Source organism: Gavia stellata, chromosome 7, assembly GCF_030936135.1.
Source record: "Gavia stellata isolate bGavSte3 chromosome 7, bGavSte3.hap2, whole genome shotgun sequence".
Classification (NCBI taxonomy): Eukaryota; Metazoa; Chordata; class Aves; order Gaviiformes; family Gaviidae; genus Gavia; species Gavia stellata.
Window position 1 is genome coordinate 17,336,623 of NC_082600.1, and position 16,123 is coordinate 17,352,745.

Here is a 16,123-nt window from a genome sequence, read left to right on the forward strand (position 1 = left end):
TGGAAATGTTAGAACTAGAGGACTGGGGCTGCTTTGAGACACTCCTGTCTTGATCTTATTTTTGTTAAAAAGATGCTGGAAATAACTTTAATATTAATAGTACTATTAATAGTAATAATAGTATAATAATAATAGTGCTATTTCACTAGAGGCGTGCCCCATAGCCCCAGTCAAAATGTGTATGTCTCATCATTAGATGTTTCACTGCACTGATGCCTCTGGTTTTGTGTTTTCAAGTCTTCTCAAAAAATGGCAGTTAAATAGACCAGCGGCTGATAAGAAGAACAAAATAGCATTTGTGGACAGCAGATGGATGTCTGGACCTGCCTTCCATCTTTTAGATGTAGATCCCAACCATAAGAAGGTGAGAGAGGGGGTCTGTATCTGCCTTCATATCAGCTTCACAAGAACAATTTTATTGGCTTCATCTGATACTATGGGTTATAAAGTTGGAGGTTAAGATCTTGGAATCAGGCCTTCAGATGAAACATCTGACATAACAGTAAGGGCTTTTTTGTTCCTGTTTTTCTGTAACCTAGGAGAGGATAGGAGAAGGGCAAAATACAAGCAGCCACTTGAAGCTCCTACGTGACTTTGAAGACTGGTTACAAGGAGAAAACACCAAACTGACCAAAATTCTTGCTGTGACTTCATCTTCCACAGAGGAAATCAGGGCACACCAGAGCAAACTGGAGGTTAGTTTTCAGGGGATGAAGATGAAGGCAAAGATTACAATAAGTGCAAATTCTTTCAGAATTAAAAAAAACAACAACAACAAAAAAACAAAACAAAACCCCAAACTATCACATGCCCCCCCCAACGAACCAACAAAAAAGCCCCCAGAAAACAAACCAAAAAAACCCTCCGAAACAAAAAACCCCACCCTCAAACACTACAGTCTCTGCTTTAGGAGACTGTAGAGTAGCTGAAACTCAGGGATTTAGGAACAGTATTTCACCCCTTCTGCTAAGAAAGGTCTGCCAGAGCTGGAGTGGTAGAAGGGAAGGGAGAAGCCTGGCATCTAGCTGTTGGACTGGACATTTCCAGTGTGGTATGGTGAAGGTGTTCATTAAAATCAGTGTTTGGTATTTGGCCTGACTCTCTTTCTGTTGAATATAGCCAGATGCAATGACAATGGATGCTGTAAGAAAACAAACAGAAATATCCAAGGCTACAGGAGTCCTGCAGATGAGTGGACCCTTTTATATCATTTAAGGCCAAAAAAGCAATAACAAAAATAAATGCACTATTCCAGAGTACCCAGTAGTTTGATTTAGTACCACTGTTCTTTCGAATGCTAGATTTAAAAAGTGGGGCCTTCTTGAATTCTGAGTTGCTGCTGACTTTATCTTTGCTTGCAGGAGCTGCAGTCTTGTGTGCCTGATGGTCAGCGTCTCTTTGAGGACCTTCTTCATCTTCATCCTGTCATTGGAAACTCTGAAGATCTGGAGGACCTGCGTTACCGATGGATGCTCTACAAATCTAAGCTGAAAGAGTCCATGAGTTCACTGGTAGGTGACAGCACTCAATTCACAGTTGCTGATCTCTGCCATTGCTCTTTTAGGTTGCTTCACATTGCTAGTCATAATTCAACAGTACGTGTGTGTGTCTGCTTAATTAAAACCTCCCCTTAGTAAATGCTGTCAAAGACAGAACAAACATAGCCATGGGTTTATAAATACAAGGACAAATATTCTTGTATTAAAATAAGAGTTGTGTGCTATCTTGCTTCCTTTGTAATCAATGCTCAGAATATTTCTCAAAATGGAAGGTTCAAAACAGAATGACAGTTGGCTGTTGTCAAAGATGCACGCAGTTGGGGACTGTGAGGTGTTTGTGTGTGTGAATATTTTGGATGTACTACTTGGGGGTAGTACTTTGGATGTACCTACTTCTGGGCACATGGATTTCTAGCTTTTTGTCCTTTCTCCACACAACATTCTCCATTGAATTATTTTTTTAACAGTTCCTGTGGTAATACATTCGCTGTTCATTATTTGTGTCTCCTGCTGTGAGACAGAGTGATCAGAATAGCCACAGACTGAACTGACTCAGAAAGTAAGTGTGCACAGAAGGACCTAGTCCTTTTTGAAACTGTCTTGACGGACTAAGGATTTGGAATGAAATAAAGAGGAGGTATTTTAATGCAAGAACCAAACAATTAAAGAAGTTATTGAGTTGTTATACATAAGACATGCTAAGAATGGCAGAATTCATCCCCATATATAAGATATTCCAGGGCATGCTAAAGATATTCCCGTGTTCTTAGTGTAAATGTACATAATTATTAATTAAGATTTTTCTAGCTTAACTACTTACATTATGTGTTCAACTTCAAGATACCTTAATCAGAGGATTAGACTTTACAGGTAGGCATTACAGGTACTTTCTGTATGCAAGTGCTTTCGAAGGTATCTGAAATCAAACACCTAAAATTTGAGGCACCTAAAAATCTTCTGCTTTGGGAAACCTTGTCTTCAAATCCAAAGCTTACTTAGAATACAAATCCTTTAAAGTGCATGGAAGGTAAGCATAATTAAAGCTCATAAATAAGCTGTATTAATAAAGAGCATATTTCTAAGAATTGTTTGCCATTGATTGTGATGAGTTACGCTTTGTTGACGAAAACCTTGTGGAAGCATAAATATAGTCAGTAGGTGTCAGTAAAGTCAAAGCTATTGCTGGGAGAACTGCTTCTCTGATTCAAATGGTCAAGAACCTGGAAACATTTCAGCTTTCTGCCTAATGTGTGTTAAAAAACTCATTAAAAAAAAAATCTCCTGCTGGTTCACTTTATCCAGGTGATCATGAATTTGAAAGAAACACCCCCTCTGAGGTGAATACTCATTTATAGGCCCCACTGGGAACTTAAGCTCATGCTTCTTTTTTCTTTTTCTTTTCTTTTTTCTTTTTTTTTCTTTTAAACAGACTCCTGGATCTTTGGAAGAAACAGACAGATTCAGAAAGGTATGACAGTTTCCTATCATTAAGCTAAAAAATGTTTGAGCAGACATTTTGCAGATAATTACTTTAAATTAAACTTTTCTAAAGATTCTTGAGATTAATTTGATTATTAAGAGCCTTTCTTAAAAATATGTTTATTTTCTCCAGATTCTAAAAGGAAAAATATTACAGAGTTTTTACTCTTGAGCTATGCTTACTGTATCCCTAGAAGCTAAATATCCATCTCCTGGGAAAGCAGAGGAACTCAGTTTTTATACATCTACATGCTATATGAACTTACTTCATTTTTCAAAAGAGACTAAGGAAGAGCCCAGATCTCACTCTAACAGTTTTAGGGGCCAAGTGCCTAAAATAATTTTGAAAATGGGACTTCTAATTCTATAGAGACTTCTGAAAAAATTGTTTTGGATCATTCAGCCCACCTTTTTTCTAATGCAGGAAAACAGAGAAAGTCAAGAGATTTATCTAATGTTATTAGACTAAATCCTTATTCTAAGCAGCAGAATTCCTCTTGTGAAGGATTTTCTTTTGGAAGTGATGACATCAGAAACAGAAGCAGTACAGGAGATGATAAGGAGAAGCTTAAAGAGAACAAAATGCTGCCAGTTTCTTATTAAACCCAAGAAGCATTTCTGATCCCATTTTCATAAAGTCAGCGAGTTTTTCTGTTGACCTGAGCAGTGTTGAACTGAGTCTTTTCTCTCTGTCACAATTTGCTTTGTTTATAGACACTGTTAGCTTCTACTCTGTACTGTCATCTCACTTTCCCTTTGTTTTCAGAAGGGATAGAATAAGGCTTTATTTGCTCAACACAAAGTAGATTGGATGAATAACATGTTGCAGGAACATAATCACATAATCATCTTAAGTTAAATCAAACCCTTGATTTCTCCTGTTGCAAAATCTCTTTAGAAGAGACCAATATTTAAAGGGTACAGTACAGTGCACTTCTAGTATGTCCAGAAATCAAGACTTCCTCATTCAGATGAGATATTCCTCTGGTACTCAAATGTGGAGTAGCATCTCCAATATTTTCCCCAGTGAAATACTGACCCATGTAAGGTAGTTTTTACACGTCCCCCGAATAGTTCAGCCTTCCTGAAAACCCCCAAAGAGTTTCTGTTCTTGCCTGTCTGGCTCAGCATTAATTGTTCGGTACTGTTGGTCATACAGAAAGGTCACCAGAATTTTTCAGGCTGGAAAAACAATGTGACATTGTAATACTTGGTGTAGAGGCAGCTGAACATTTAGTAGTGCTGCTTTTCCCTAGAAGAGGCCTAAGGGGATAGTCCAGAAGACTGATCAAGGAATTCTCTGCTTTCATGTGATTTAGTTGCGTCAAATGGTTTGTGGGGGAAAACAAAACAAAAGCTTTAGGCATAAGCACATCTCCACTGCACAATTAGATATTATTTTTTAATTCATCTGTCCCATCTGCCTCAGGGTAGGTGGTATTTATTCCTCCTTAACTTCTCTGAAGGAGATGAAAGTCTTCAATTAATTTTCAAGGATAGTGGAATAACATAATGGCAGGCAGCAAACACTTCTCAATTAGGCCTACAGCAAGAGCACAAAAAAAGCTACTGAACATAAACAAAGAGAAACAGCTCAGGGTGGGAAGGAATGAGGAACTGAAATACCTCATAAGCATGAAGGAAATGGCTCCCACTGCATCAACAAGTGATTGGCAGTTTCCCTCCGGCCCGTACAAATGTTGCAGTATCTTACAGCTTGCTCACTTCAGTGTGATTTTGCTGACTTCAGGGCATTCATCCTGGATTTAAGCAGTATCACTACAATAAAAATCCAAGTGCGGTAAGCAGAGGTGTCTTTTTCATTCAGGCTAAGGCTTTTATGAGGATGCGAGCCTGTGTTGCCATAAGGCTGTTGACCATCCCTTAAGAGAACCAGAAAATAATGTTGATCCCTTTTGGGTGCATTGCTGTTCACGCTGAGAGAAGAGGAAAAGCAAACCAACTGCACGATTTATGGCTTTACAGTTTATTTTAAATTCAGATTTAACACCTAAAGTGTGGCTAGAAATGAAAGAAAGATTAGGCAAAATATTTTTGTATGTTTTGAATATCCTTTCAAAACCATGGTGAAGGAAACAAACTACCCTGAGAGAATGGCTGATCTCAGGAGTTAGTATCTGCACAAAGTACACATGGTTGGGGGCTGCACCACTGTACTTGCAACATTCAGTGAGTTTGCATGCAATGGGGTTGGGTTATCTCTAATTTGTCAGCTCCCTCATGCTTTTGGGTCACACAAAATCAGCAGAGGTGGCAGAATTTCAGGTGTTTTTGGACTGATCTCTGCTTTCTGCAACATGAGGTCCCCAGTGACTCTGCTTGTCTCTCGTATTTGAACTGTGAATATTTTGCAGCAGCAGATCAACCTGGAGAAGGGGAAGACCCAGCTGCTGCCAGTCTCATTCGATTGCCTTCTGGTTTTATTCCATTTCTAGCCTGCATGGCCAAATGTCGGGCAGAATAGAGCTTGCTCCATGTATATTAATGTGCTTTTTTTCTGATCATTCATCCTTTGCTGAGGACATGCCCCTAGCCACTGGTGCCCTTAGGAACAGTATGAGCTAATGATTGCGATGTGAGCAACTTCTTGTTGATTAACAAAAAACAGTTGCAGGAAATTGCACTGGCTGCAGTGAATTTTTAGCAGGTGCCAGTGACAGGGCAATGTAGATGGATATTTCTGCAGGGCACCCAGCTCACCCAATGACATAATCACGCAAATGCTCAATAATAACTATGATAAATGTTACTTTCGAAGGCTGGCTCCCAGCTACCTGAAAATATTCCATGAGCATTCTTAGCATAAATATGAAGTCAAAGGCTCATTATTTACAGGTCTAGGTAGCACTGTGTGATTTATTTTCTCGAGTGCTCAGAGTAATTACACTTCCTTACTAAATAAATGATTCTGGCTTTATTGTTTGTACAAACAAAATAATTAGGATTCATTACATCAATGATCAGCTAATTGCTTCCTTTGAGATTCTGCTAAGAGTAATCTCCTATAACACACAGACAGAAGGAACATGTAATTTAATCTTATTTAGAGACAGCATTGATCTGGAGTCAATCAAATTAATGCAGTCATTCAGGAAACTGTGCAAACCAAGAGCTGCCACAGCTTGCCAGGAAGAAAACAGTCATGTGCTCTACTCTGCGCAAGTGCAGATATGACAGGAATTCTTCATGGCAGGAAGTCACATTACAGAAATGCACAGCATCGTGCGTACATGCCTGTGTTAGTGGTGCCTTTCTATTGAAAGTGTGTAGCCCATTTGTTTTCCTGAACTCCTGCTGGGTGTTAGCCACTTGAAATATTCTGTACAATTACATTCTTAGTAAAATGAAAAAGACTCATTAAAAGACATCTTTCCCTCAGTTTTCAAGACCTCTTTTATAGATAGAGAGAATATCTCTCCATATTTTTTACATCACTGTGCCTATAAGCCTGTGCCTGCCTGCTATAGGAATTATACCATGGCCCAAATGCGGGAAGAAGAGCATCTTACCATTAAAAATTAGCAGACAGACTTATTTTCCCTCAGCAGTGATGCTTGCTCAGAAAGGAAACTTAGGCAAAAAAATAAAAAGCTGAAAAATCCTGACTGCCTCTTCCAAACTCTGACCCACTGTCAAGTATGCAGCATCATCCCCTTTCTTCTCCTTCTCTCTTGAAAAATGTTTTTAACACTACTATAAAAAGCATGGTAGGAAAATGTAATCAATACCTCAAACTAAGCCATCACATTTTTAAATTACTTAAACAAAATGCAATTAATATTCAAATTATGTGTGGTGACCACTGAAGTTTAAGAAAAGTTTAATCTTGACTTGAGAGAAGTCAGCTGGAAACATACGTTGTTGACATGATAAACCAGTTTTTGATGTCAGTAGCCTCTTCTACAGGTTCCAGGACATGTTGTCTTTATTTCAGTTTTTATTCTTTCTATGCCTAATTTAATTAGTTTATTTCAAATTGCAAGGCTGAGTGGAAGCTGCATATTGGGAGGAGTTGTTTTACTTCTCTGCTTTCCTGAATAAATGTAGAACACTGATGTCTCCTATTAAATTTCAGATACTCTGACTGAAGAGTCATCCAGCTACTAGCTGCCGATAACTCTTCTTCTAAAAGTAGTACGGCATTGCTCTTAAGTACAAAATATAGTTATTGGGATAAATTGTATTGCTTATGAGTGTATTTAAAACTGGTGGGGTATTCCTGTGTTTTTAATTGAATTCAATTAAATTCAATAAGCAGCTCAGCCCCTCACAGCTGTTCACTCACTCCCCCCCCCACAGTGGGATGGGAGAGAGAATCGGAAGGGTAAAGGTAAAAGTGAGAAAACTCGTGGCTTGAGATAAAGGCAGTTTAATAAGTAAAAGAAGGAAACAAACCAAAACAAAACCAAGGAAAACAAGTGATACAATAAACCCCAGTGGCTCACCACCAGCAAACCGATGCCCAACCAGTCTCCAAGTAAGGAGAAAAGGAAAGAGGTGTAATTGTTAATTGTCTCCATGCGATGGTTCCTGAAGTACAGGGATGGCAGCAAGACAAGGCCCAAACACCAGATTAGGCTCAAGGCCAGTGCTTTTATCATGATTCTCCCAGGCAAAACACAACCAAGTGCTGCACAGCACACTGCAAAAGCCAAAACCAGCCTTTAACAAGCTCTCAAATTTGAGATACACACAAAAAAAGGGAGCGTGGCACAAATCAGATACAAGAGAACAAATAAGGCAACATTGCAACCAGCAACTGTTAAACAGATGTAATAATTATAGATTCCCTCTAACGCACTTTGGTCAAATCTGTTGTTATCTCAAACTCTTTAAGCCCCACGTTGGGTGCCAAAAAGGATTGTTGTGTCACTCACTCCCCCTGCAGTGGGATGGGGGAGAGAATCGGAAGGGTAAAAGTGAGAAAACGTGTGGGTTGAGATAAAGACAGCTTAATAAGTAAAAGAAGGAAACAAAGAAAAGCAAAACCAAGAAAAACGAGTAGTGCAAAAAAACTCAAGGGTTCACCACCAGCTGACTGATACCCAGCCAGTCCCCGAGCAACAGCAGCCCTGGCAAAACTACACACACCACACCACCCCCCCGCCCTAGTTTTTATGGCTGAGCATGACATTATATGGTATGGAATATCCCTTTGGTCAGTGGGGGTCAGCTGTCCCGGCTGTGTCCCCTCCCAACCTCTTGCCCACCCCAGCCTGCTCGCTGGTGGGGTGGTGTGAGAAGCAGAAAAGGCCTTGACTCTGTGTGAGCACTGCTCAGCAGTAACTAAAACATGGGTGTGTTACCAGCACTGTTTTCATCACAAATCCAGAACACAGCCCCATACTAGCTACTCTGAAGAAAATTAACTCTATCCCAGCCAAAACTAGTACAACTGGTTTAAAAACCTTTTACCCTGTTCTGAACCTTTTGCAAATACTTCACTTGTGATACTTATGAAACTAAGTGTAACTCACTGCCTGCTGTTGGATATGAAAATGTGCTTCAAAATTACCTCACTGCAAGTTTGACCTTCCATATTCTTATAACATGGAACTAAGATATTTTTAGCGACCCATCCTACCTACCACTTTACTAATCTTCCACAGTGCTTCCTAACTTCTATCACATGTCAAACACTTACCAGATAAAAAGAAAGTAGTTTCCACTGCTTATGTGCTGAAGATGGAACCAAACCAGGGATGTTTTCTGCTTGCTTAGGCCTGTAGAATTATAGAAATCAGTGCTACTTTAACAGATCAGGCTTGTAGCCCTTGTCCTGTGACATGCTTCTCCTAAAAGCATGTCATGTTGTATATGCACACAGAAGCTAACCTTTGTAAATTCATTTGTGTCACAGTAGCATATGGCACAGTACTTAGTTCTAAGTGACTTTGCAGTAGAAATTCTGAAATATCTGCCATATGTGACTGCTGAAACCTCAGATACAAACTGCTGGCTTTTCCTTGTTTTCTGTTTCTTTTAAATGAAGCCTTCATCAAAGATTCTAGCTTATCCAGCCATGGTGAGGTACTCCATAATCTCCCCTAAGGGAGAAAACAAAGCCTGTAATTTGCCTGTGTACTTATTTATTTACGTACATACACTTATGCTTTTCAGAATTGAAAAGAACGTTAAGGTTGCAAAGTCAAGCAATCTGAAGATAGAAAATGTAAGAGCTAAAATTGCTTGTGTGACCTCAGTTAACCTCCCTTCAGCACATTCATTCTGGTAGCTCTTTATGAGATGGAGAATGATAAGCACAGGACTCAAAGGGGTCCCAGCCATCCTTACCCATTCCTCACTGCCAGTTGCCTAACCCGGGCAGTGTTTGCATTTAGGAAAGAACAGTTCTGAACCCAGTGGCTCACTGTCCTTTTGCAGAGGCCACCTAACCTCTGTTTGACAGTATCCAACTCTTAGTTCCTGCTGTGGTGTATGGGAATGAGCCACAGCTTTGCCCAAGAGCGTGTTGGATGCTCAGTTCTATGGCAACAGTAGTGCCCAACTCCCCCAAATTATTTCTCTCTTGAAAAGACCAGCTGTGATTTGCAACATGTTGCTTATCTTAAAGAGGGATACTCATGGCTCTGAGTTGAAAACTGATGAGGAGCCCAGCAGCCCAGCTGCTGATGAGCAGCCTGTGCTCCCCTTGGAACTGATCTCTTCTTGTTGGCCATAACCTGCCTCTGTGAGTGGCAACTGAATTAGTACCCAGTGGGATCTCAAGTGGCAGAAACCCAGAGCCTCTCGGAGGCAAAATACCACTGATAAGGCAACTGCTTTACCAAAAGAAGTGATGGTGCATGATGATGGCACACAGAATGAAAGGGATGTATGGTAAGCTGCTGTTCCGGCCTTCCTGGCAGCTCTGCTTATTCTCAGAGGAATAATGAAGCAGTAGAATTCGTACCTGTGTAGATGATCCTTTCCAAGGTCTATCCTTCCTATTAAGATGTACTTCGTCTGTATCTGCTGCTATAGTTTAAGCCCATTATGTTGTGATCTGCCCGCTGTGGAGGTAGGCCTGGATTCATCCTATCTAAGCATTTAACTCAGGGGTTTACAAAATCATGCATGGTGCAGAGAGTGTAGATGGGACTTGACTCTCCATCTCTTCCACAAGAAAGAACTAGGAGCCAGGTTCAAAGCTAAGACAAGGGGGTTGTTCTTCATGCCAGTTTTGACTGACCTGTGGAACTCCTTTCTAAAGGATACTGAGGACTTTTAAAGTTTGTATAGGTTCAAGGAGAAACTGGAAGTCTCTGGAAGAAAGATTCACTGAGTGTTAACTAGATGGACAAGCTGCATCAGGCTCAGGGAACTGCCTGAGCTGAAAGCAGTTGGAGGCTGAGAACATTAGGGAGAAATTATGTATGCTTGCCTTGGTATCTACGCATCTGTGCTAATTGCTGTAGAATATAGGATACCTGAGCTGGCATGAAGCATCATGGCTATTGGTGTCTTTGTATAGTGTCTGTAGGACACTGGGGCATTGGTCCCTTTATCCATAGGGAGAGCAGGATTTTTCAGACAGCAGTGCATTTCCCAGGATAGTCTCTCAGTGAAATGCTCCAAGGTAAGAGGAATGAATCCAGATGCAATCTTTTTTCTCTGCTGGATCACTGATTCAGTGGTGCAGGTATGATTTTTGTCAGGCATGCTGGTGACATACAAGCAGCACCAAAAACCCACTAATGAGCATGGTATAAGATGCTATATTCCTCTGCTCCCTCAAATAGCTAGATTAACTGTGTGTTTTCATATATCCTGGAATGTGGTCAATAGCAAACCAGGGAGTGCACTGATTTTTAGCAAAACACTTCAGCAACTTACACAGGAATATTATGTAGCAAGTTCTAAAGTGCTTTTCTGCTGTTTCCCATCCAAGTGATTTTTCACGGTGCATTTGGTAAGGAGTTATTAACTGCAAACAGATTTAAGTGCTGAGGACTCCCTAGATCTAAACCGATGCTTGTCATTCAAATGTCCCAACATGAATCAAGTACAAATGTGAATGTTCACAGCCAGTGCAGTTCATTTGGTAACAAGCATGCATTTAGCATTACACAAAACACAGCCGTCTACCTCTTGACAGTCCTTGCTTGTCCTGGTATTTTGAGGGAGAAGGGGGAGGACATTTATCCTTGATGGTGAACTTTAAAAGTATATTTTCTTTTTAAATGTCAACCTATTCCTTTTCCATGTGTGTTTCAAAAATGTCTCTGACACTTTGGCTCAATACCCAGGTATTCCAGCTGTTATTCTAAGATGGTGGAAATTAAAGTTCTGTTGACTTCACTGGAGCTTTGCCAGTTTTCCTCAGAGGAAGATTTGATTTCAGAATATTTTGTGGAGCCTAGATCTGACACACATACTGCAGGCACTGTGGGTGCTGGGTAGTAACTGTACTGATGCCAGTAGCTGGAGTGATTGGGGAAGGGGAATTCCACTGTGTAGCAAGGGTTGTGATTCCCACCTTTGATCTTATATGGAAGTGAAATGTTCAAACTGTCTCTTGCAAAGGTGGAAGTGTGTCAGACTGTCCTTTTCTAACCCAGAATGATGTGATAAAGGGTTGGGAGTGTGGTCCTGACTCCAAGTAGACTCATACAACCTTGATCTCTCTGAGCCCAGCAGAGCAAAGGTTTGAACCTTGGCCTCCTCAATGCCCTGTTGGTGCCATAGTCTTAGGTCACCACAGCCTGAAAGCATCTCTCTCTCTCAGCACAGACCTAAAAAAATACCTTGACTTAATCTTAGTAAAATTGAAGTGCTGCTTTTTTCACACTCGGGAGACCTAGTCAGTGTCCAAAAGCTTCCCTGCTTTTTTGAGCTGTATCATCTCTCCTATTAGAAGTTACTTTGTCTCCTTCAAGATTTTCTATCCCTATCTATAACACCTCTAATAGTACTACCACCAAAAAAAAAAATATCATTATCACCAATTGTTCCAGCAAGCACAAAGCAACAAAACTAATGTAGGATTCACATGCACGAGAACACCAGAACTTGGGCATATAAGTAATGAATCCATTTGGAAGGGTATCTGCTGAACTCCATAAATAAGTAGTTCCCAATCCTGACTTTATTTAGTTGTCTCTGTGCATAATCCTGTTGCAGACACTGAAGTTAATGGTAAATCTCCCATGGATTTCAGTGCGTGCAGGTTGGGGCCCTCATATATTAAGGGCTTATCATTGCAAATTTGCTGAAAGCACCGAACCCTCACAGCTCCTGTGTGCCTCATCTTCAGTCCTGCAGAGATATCGTAATACCATGTTTATGGTAGCAGAGTCATTCCCATGGCAACAAATGGAGTCAGGAATACAAGATTCTGACCTTGCTGTGTGATCAAACAAAACAGAGAAGCTGGGCAGCAAAGACAAAAGTTCATCAAACACAAATGCCTATAAACCCAGCAAGCAGGTGGGAGAGAAGCAGCAGATAAAGACAAAGTATTTCTCCTTCTCTGAAGTTCTGCCCCCAGGCAAATGTCCCTCTACAGATTTTTCTAATGCTAAGATCTGCTACGGTTAGCCTGAGTATCTTACCCTGCAGAAAGCTCCAAGGAGAGCAAACAATAGCTTATTAATATGGCTATTTCACATTAATTCTTTCTGGAGGATGAGCTTTGAAAAGCAATACTATTTTACAGCTCCTGCCAACAGATCTAAAAACAAGGCACTTAACAAATAACATTTCAATCTCATCCCATTTCTTAGAGTAGCATTAATAGTCCTTGCTTTAGAGATCAGGTCAGAGTCAGTGACCTGCTCTGAATCGAATGCTGGATAGGTGAAAGAATTGGGGTAGGAACAACATGAGTGACTAATTGGCAGTGTGGTCATCATAGGAAGGCAAAGACAAACCTGAGCAACCGTAAGGCACCTGGTACCTGGGCTGTGGCAGGGACAGAGATGAGGAACAGCTGGAAAAGCCCAGTATTTCCCACCAGTTCATAGGCAGACGGAGGTTCCTGGGAAGACAGGTGTTGCAGCAGGTCTGGCAATAAAAGAATAGTTTCAAAATGAAGTAGCCTTCAAAACCAATGCTAAAGGATTGGCAGCTGTAAAGCGTAAGTTTTAGGTGCTGCTGGGAAGACTGGCAGCCCTTCACACAACTGTGAGAGGTGGGCTTCTATTTCCCAGTTTGTGTTTGTGAGGACATTTTTGAGACTTTCAGCCATAATGAACTATTGAACAGTTAGTCACAAGATCCTACCCTTAAACAACACCAGCGTTAAGTCTTATTATATCTTAGGGGTAGAAGAAAGAGCATGGTTTGAATTATTCCAAGGCAGAGGTAATTCCAATCTTCCACCAACAGAACTATACCTATTAATACATGCAAAAAAACTTGTCCATGGCTTCTGGAACCTGGAAAAGGCTTTTTTCCTTATAGATGGGACACTATGATAAATGTATTTGTCATATTGCTGCGTATTATGGATGTGATGGAGAATTAAGAATGAGAAATTGTTGATGAAAACAGAAGCTGTCAGTGACAGTCCATTGGTTTATGCTGATTACACCAAGGAGTGGCTGTTTCATCGCATTACAGAGCCAAGCCCAGAAAGCTCCGACCAAGAGTTGTGGCTGCTGCCCTTACGCGTAACAGTGGTAGCATTGACTATAAACACAGAAGCCCTGCAGGTTTTGTTCAGCCCATAGGCTCATGAAACCCAGGGGAGATGAAGGATTTCAGGTCTGGGTTCCAGGACTAGAGAAGAGAAAGTCCCATTAGTACAGCTACTTATGCCTGGTACTTTGGCTAGTGTTTCAGAACAGGTCACAGTAGGAGCAGATGACTCCTGTGGTGCAGCCAGGTTGGTGAAGCTTTGATTTGGAGGGTAAATGTTAGCTGTACCCAGGGAAGTTGCCCAACGGTGCTTAAAGTGAGACTCCCTCTAACACCCTGGCATTTACTCATTGCCCACTAACTACTGACAGTTCCAGTATCCAAGACCTGAGTTTTCATTGGCCTCAGTGAGCAAGTTACAACTCGGATGCTGCGGGCCAGAAATGATAGAGCAAGCAGCTATTGCTCTGCTGCCTCTACATCTGCCTGATACAATAATTAAATCTCATCAGCCATTCAATATAATGAAAGCAATCCAACTACAACAGAGGGATTTCACAGCACAACTGTCGTAACTGCAGCTATATATTTGCCTTCATAATTAATTCTGTAAACATTTATATAGAGCTGGAAGAGACTGCGAAATTTAGAAAGCCGTGGAAGAGAGAGACTCTTAAAAAATACAAAAGTGTAATTACTTTCCTCTACCATTATTCTGCTCCTTATCTTCTCTGATAAGGCTGATGTTTCCCATGGGCTATTCATGGTGGTGCTGTAGTGGGACAAAGGCATTGCCTGTTAAGTCAAGCATTCAGCAGAGGCCAGAAGCCCTCCGGAGGCTGGAGCACTGACATCGCCTGTGGCTTGAACACAACAAATTAACTTCCTCTTGTGGAAAACATGGGTCCCACTTCAGTGGATGTTCTGCATTGATATTTCTGATGTAGGTTGGTACCTAATGTTGTAGCCGTGTGAAGCGTTACCTCTATGTTCGGAGTATAAATCCATATCTGATGAAATTAATGGATTATTGAGCACTCTTCTTCAGGACTCCCTTACAGACAGTTGACTTGGCCTTTTTCTTGTGAAACACATGTGGTTCAGCTCATTGGCAGGAGATATGCAGGAATCTTGCCAGTGGAAATCTCACTCCTTAATTAATCTTTTCTGAATTCTGTAGCCCAAAATGTGTTCTCTCCTGGTATTGCTAATCCAGATTACATTCATGAGGTTAACTGAGCTACTCTAGATTTGCACCAGCATAAAGAAAAGTGTAATGGGACTTCTTTGTGTGTCCCTCCCATGGCTGCTCATCAATAAATATGGCTTTAATGTCTTCTTCACTGTCAGTGTTTTGTCTTACTCTCTTGCATCACATAAAAGTTTAAGATGGGCCTGGTAAGGTATAAATGGTATTGAGGCAGACTGCACTGCAGGGCCTTTTTTCTAACGTCCAGCCTCATGGACCCCAAAGTCAGGATTCAAAGAGCACGTTGCAGCTGAGGAGATGATTGTGAGCTGGATGAGCTGCAAACGGAGCTCCTTTCTCTGAACAGAGAGCAGAAGGCTGGCTCCTCTCTTCCAGCCATCAGCACTCCCGTTTTACTGACAGGAGAGTTACCAACGCAGACCTTCCATGCCATATGCTGACTGTGAGGAGACTAGTTGGCAGCTTTGGCGTGAACATTTGTAACCACCACTTCGTAACTGGAAGATGGACTCAGAGGCGATGGTTTTCCTCTGCTAGAAAGTCAGCAGTGTTTTCCTGCTAACAACGGTTTGCAGCAGGGAATTCTGTAAGAGAGTGAAATATTCTCCTAAAACAAATGGTTTAAGCACCAGCTTCATTCAGCTGCAGCGTACCAAGCACCCAGGCTGGATCCCAGGGCATGTTGTGCTCTGGACAAGTTGGGTCGTTCCGCCCAAATCTGGCAGTTTAATGTACTTGAAAGGCACATCCCCAGGTCTTCATTCTTCTGAGTTGCTCTTTGGTTTGTGTCTTTCAGAAGCGCTCTGGAGGCATTTGCTCATTCCTGCATCGAGTGTGCTGGGCAGCACTACCGTTGCAACTGCTCCTCTTGCTCCTGCTGCTCCTGGCCTTCCTCCTGCCCCTGGCAGAGGAAACCCACAGCTGCACGCTGGCCAACAACTTTGCTCGGTCCTTCAACCTGATGCTGAGATATGAGGGCCCACCTCCAACCTAACTTCTTGGCATGGCACGAGGTGACTCTCAGAAATACAGACTTTTTTTTTAACAATTGCAAATATTGTAGATTTTAGGGCTTCTAACAAGGCCATCATATCAACTGGATAGGTCACATAAATGCAACATAATATTAGTCCACTTTAATCAGGTATTTCAGCAAACTTAATATTTTTACAAGATTTTATTATATTATTTATAATGTGTATATAGAGATTGTGTATGTGTATGTATGTACATATATATGTAAAAAAATGCCTATCTGTGGTCAAACTAACATCTGCCATCCACTCATCCACTGTTTGAAAATAATCCTGCAATGTTTCTGTTTCTACCATCT

General features: G+C 41.1%; 1 protein-coding gene across 1 annotated transcript in view; it reads left to right on the top strand.

Annotated features, from left to right (window-relative positions):
* SYNE3 (spectrin repeat containing nuclear envelope family member 3) overlaps positions 1-15,816 on the top strand; it is a 35,802-nt gene extending 19,986 nt beyond the window's left edge. Inside the window, exons 13-17 of the mRNA XM_059819717.1 lie at positions 238-364; positions 540-695; positions 1,362-1,511; positions 2,929-2,967; positions 15,587-15,816. Of these exons, the coding sequence (XP_059675700.1) occupies positions 238-364; positions 540-695; positions 1,362-1,511; positions 2,929-2,967; positions 15,587-15,784 (670 nt within the window). The 3' untranslated portion in view covers positions 15,785-15,816. The remainder of the gene's footprint in view (positions 1-237; positions 365-539; positions 696-1,361; positions 1,512-2,928; positions 2,968-15,586) is intronic.
* Positions 15,817-16,123: the final 307 nt, after the last annotated feature.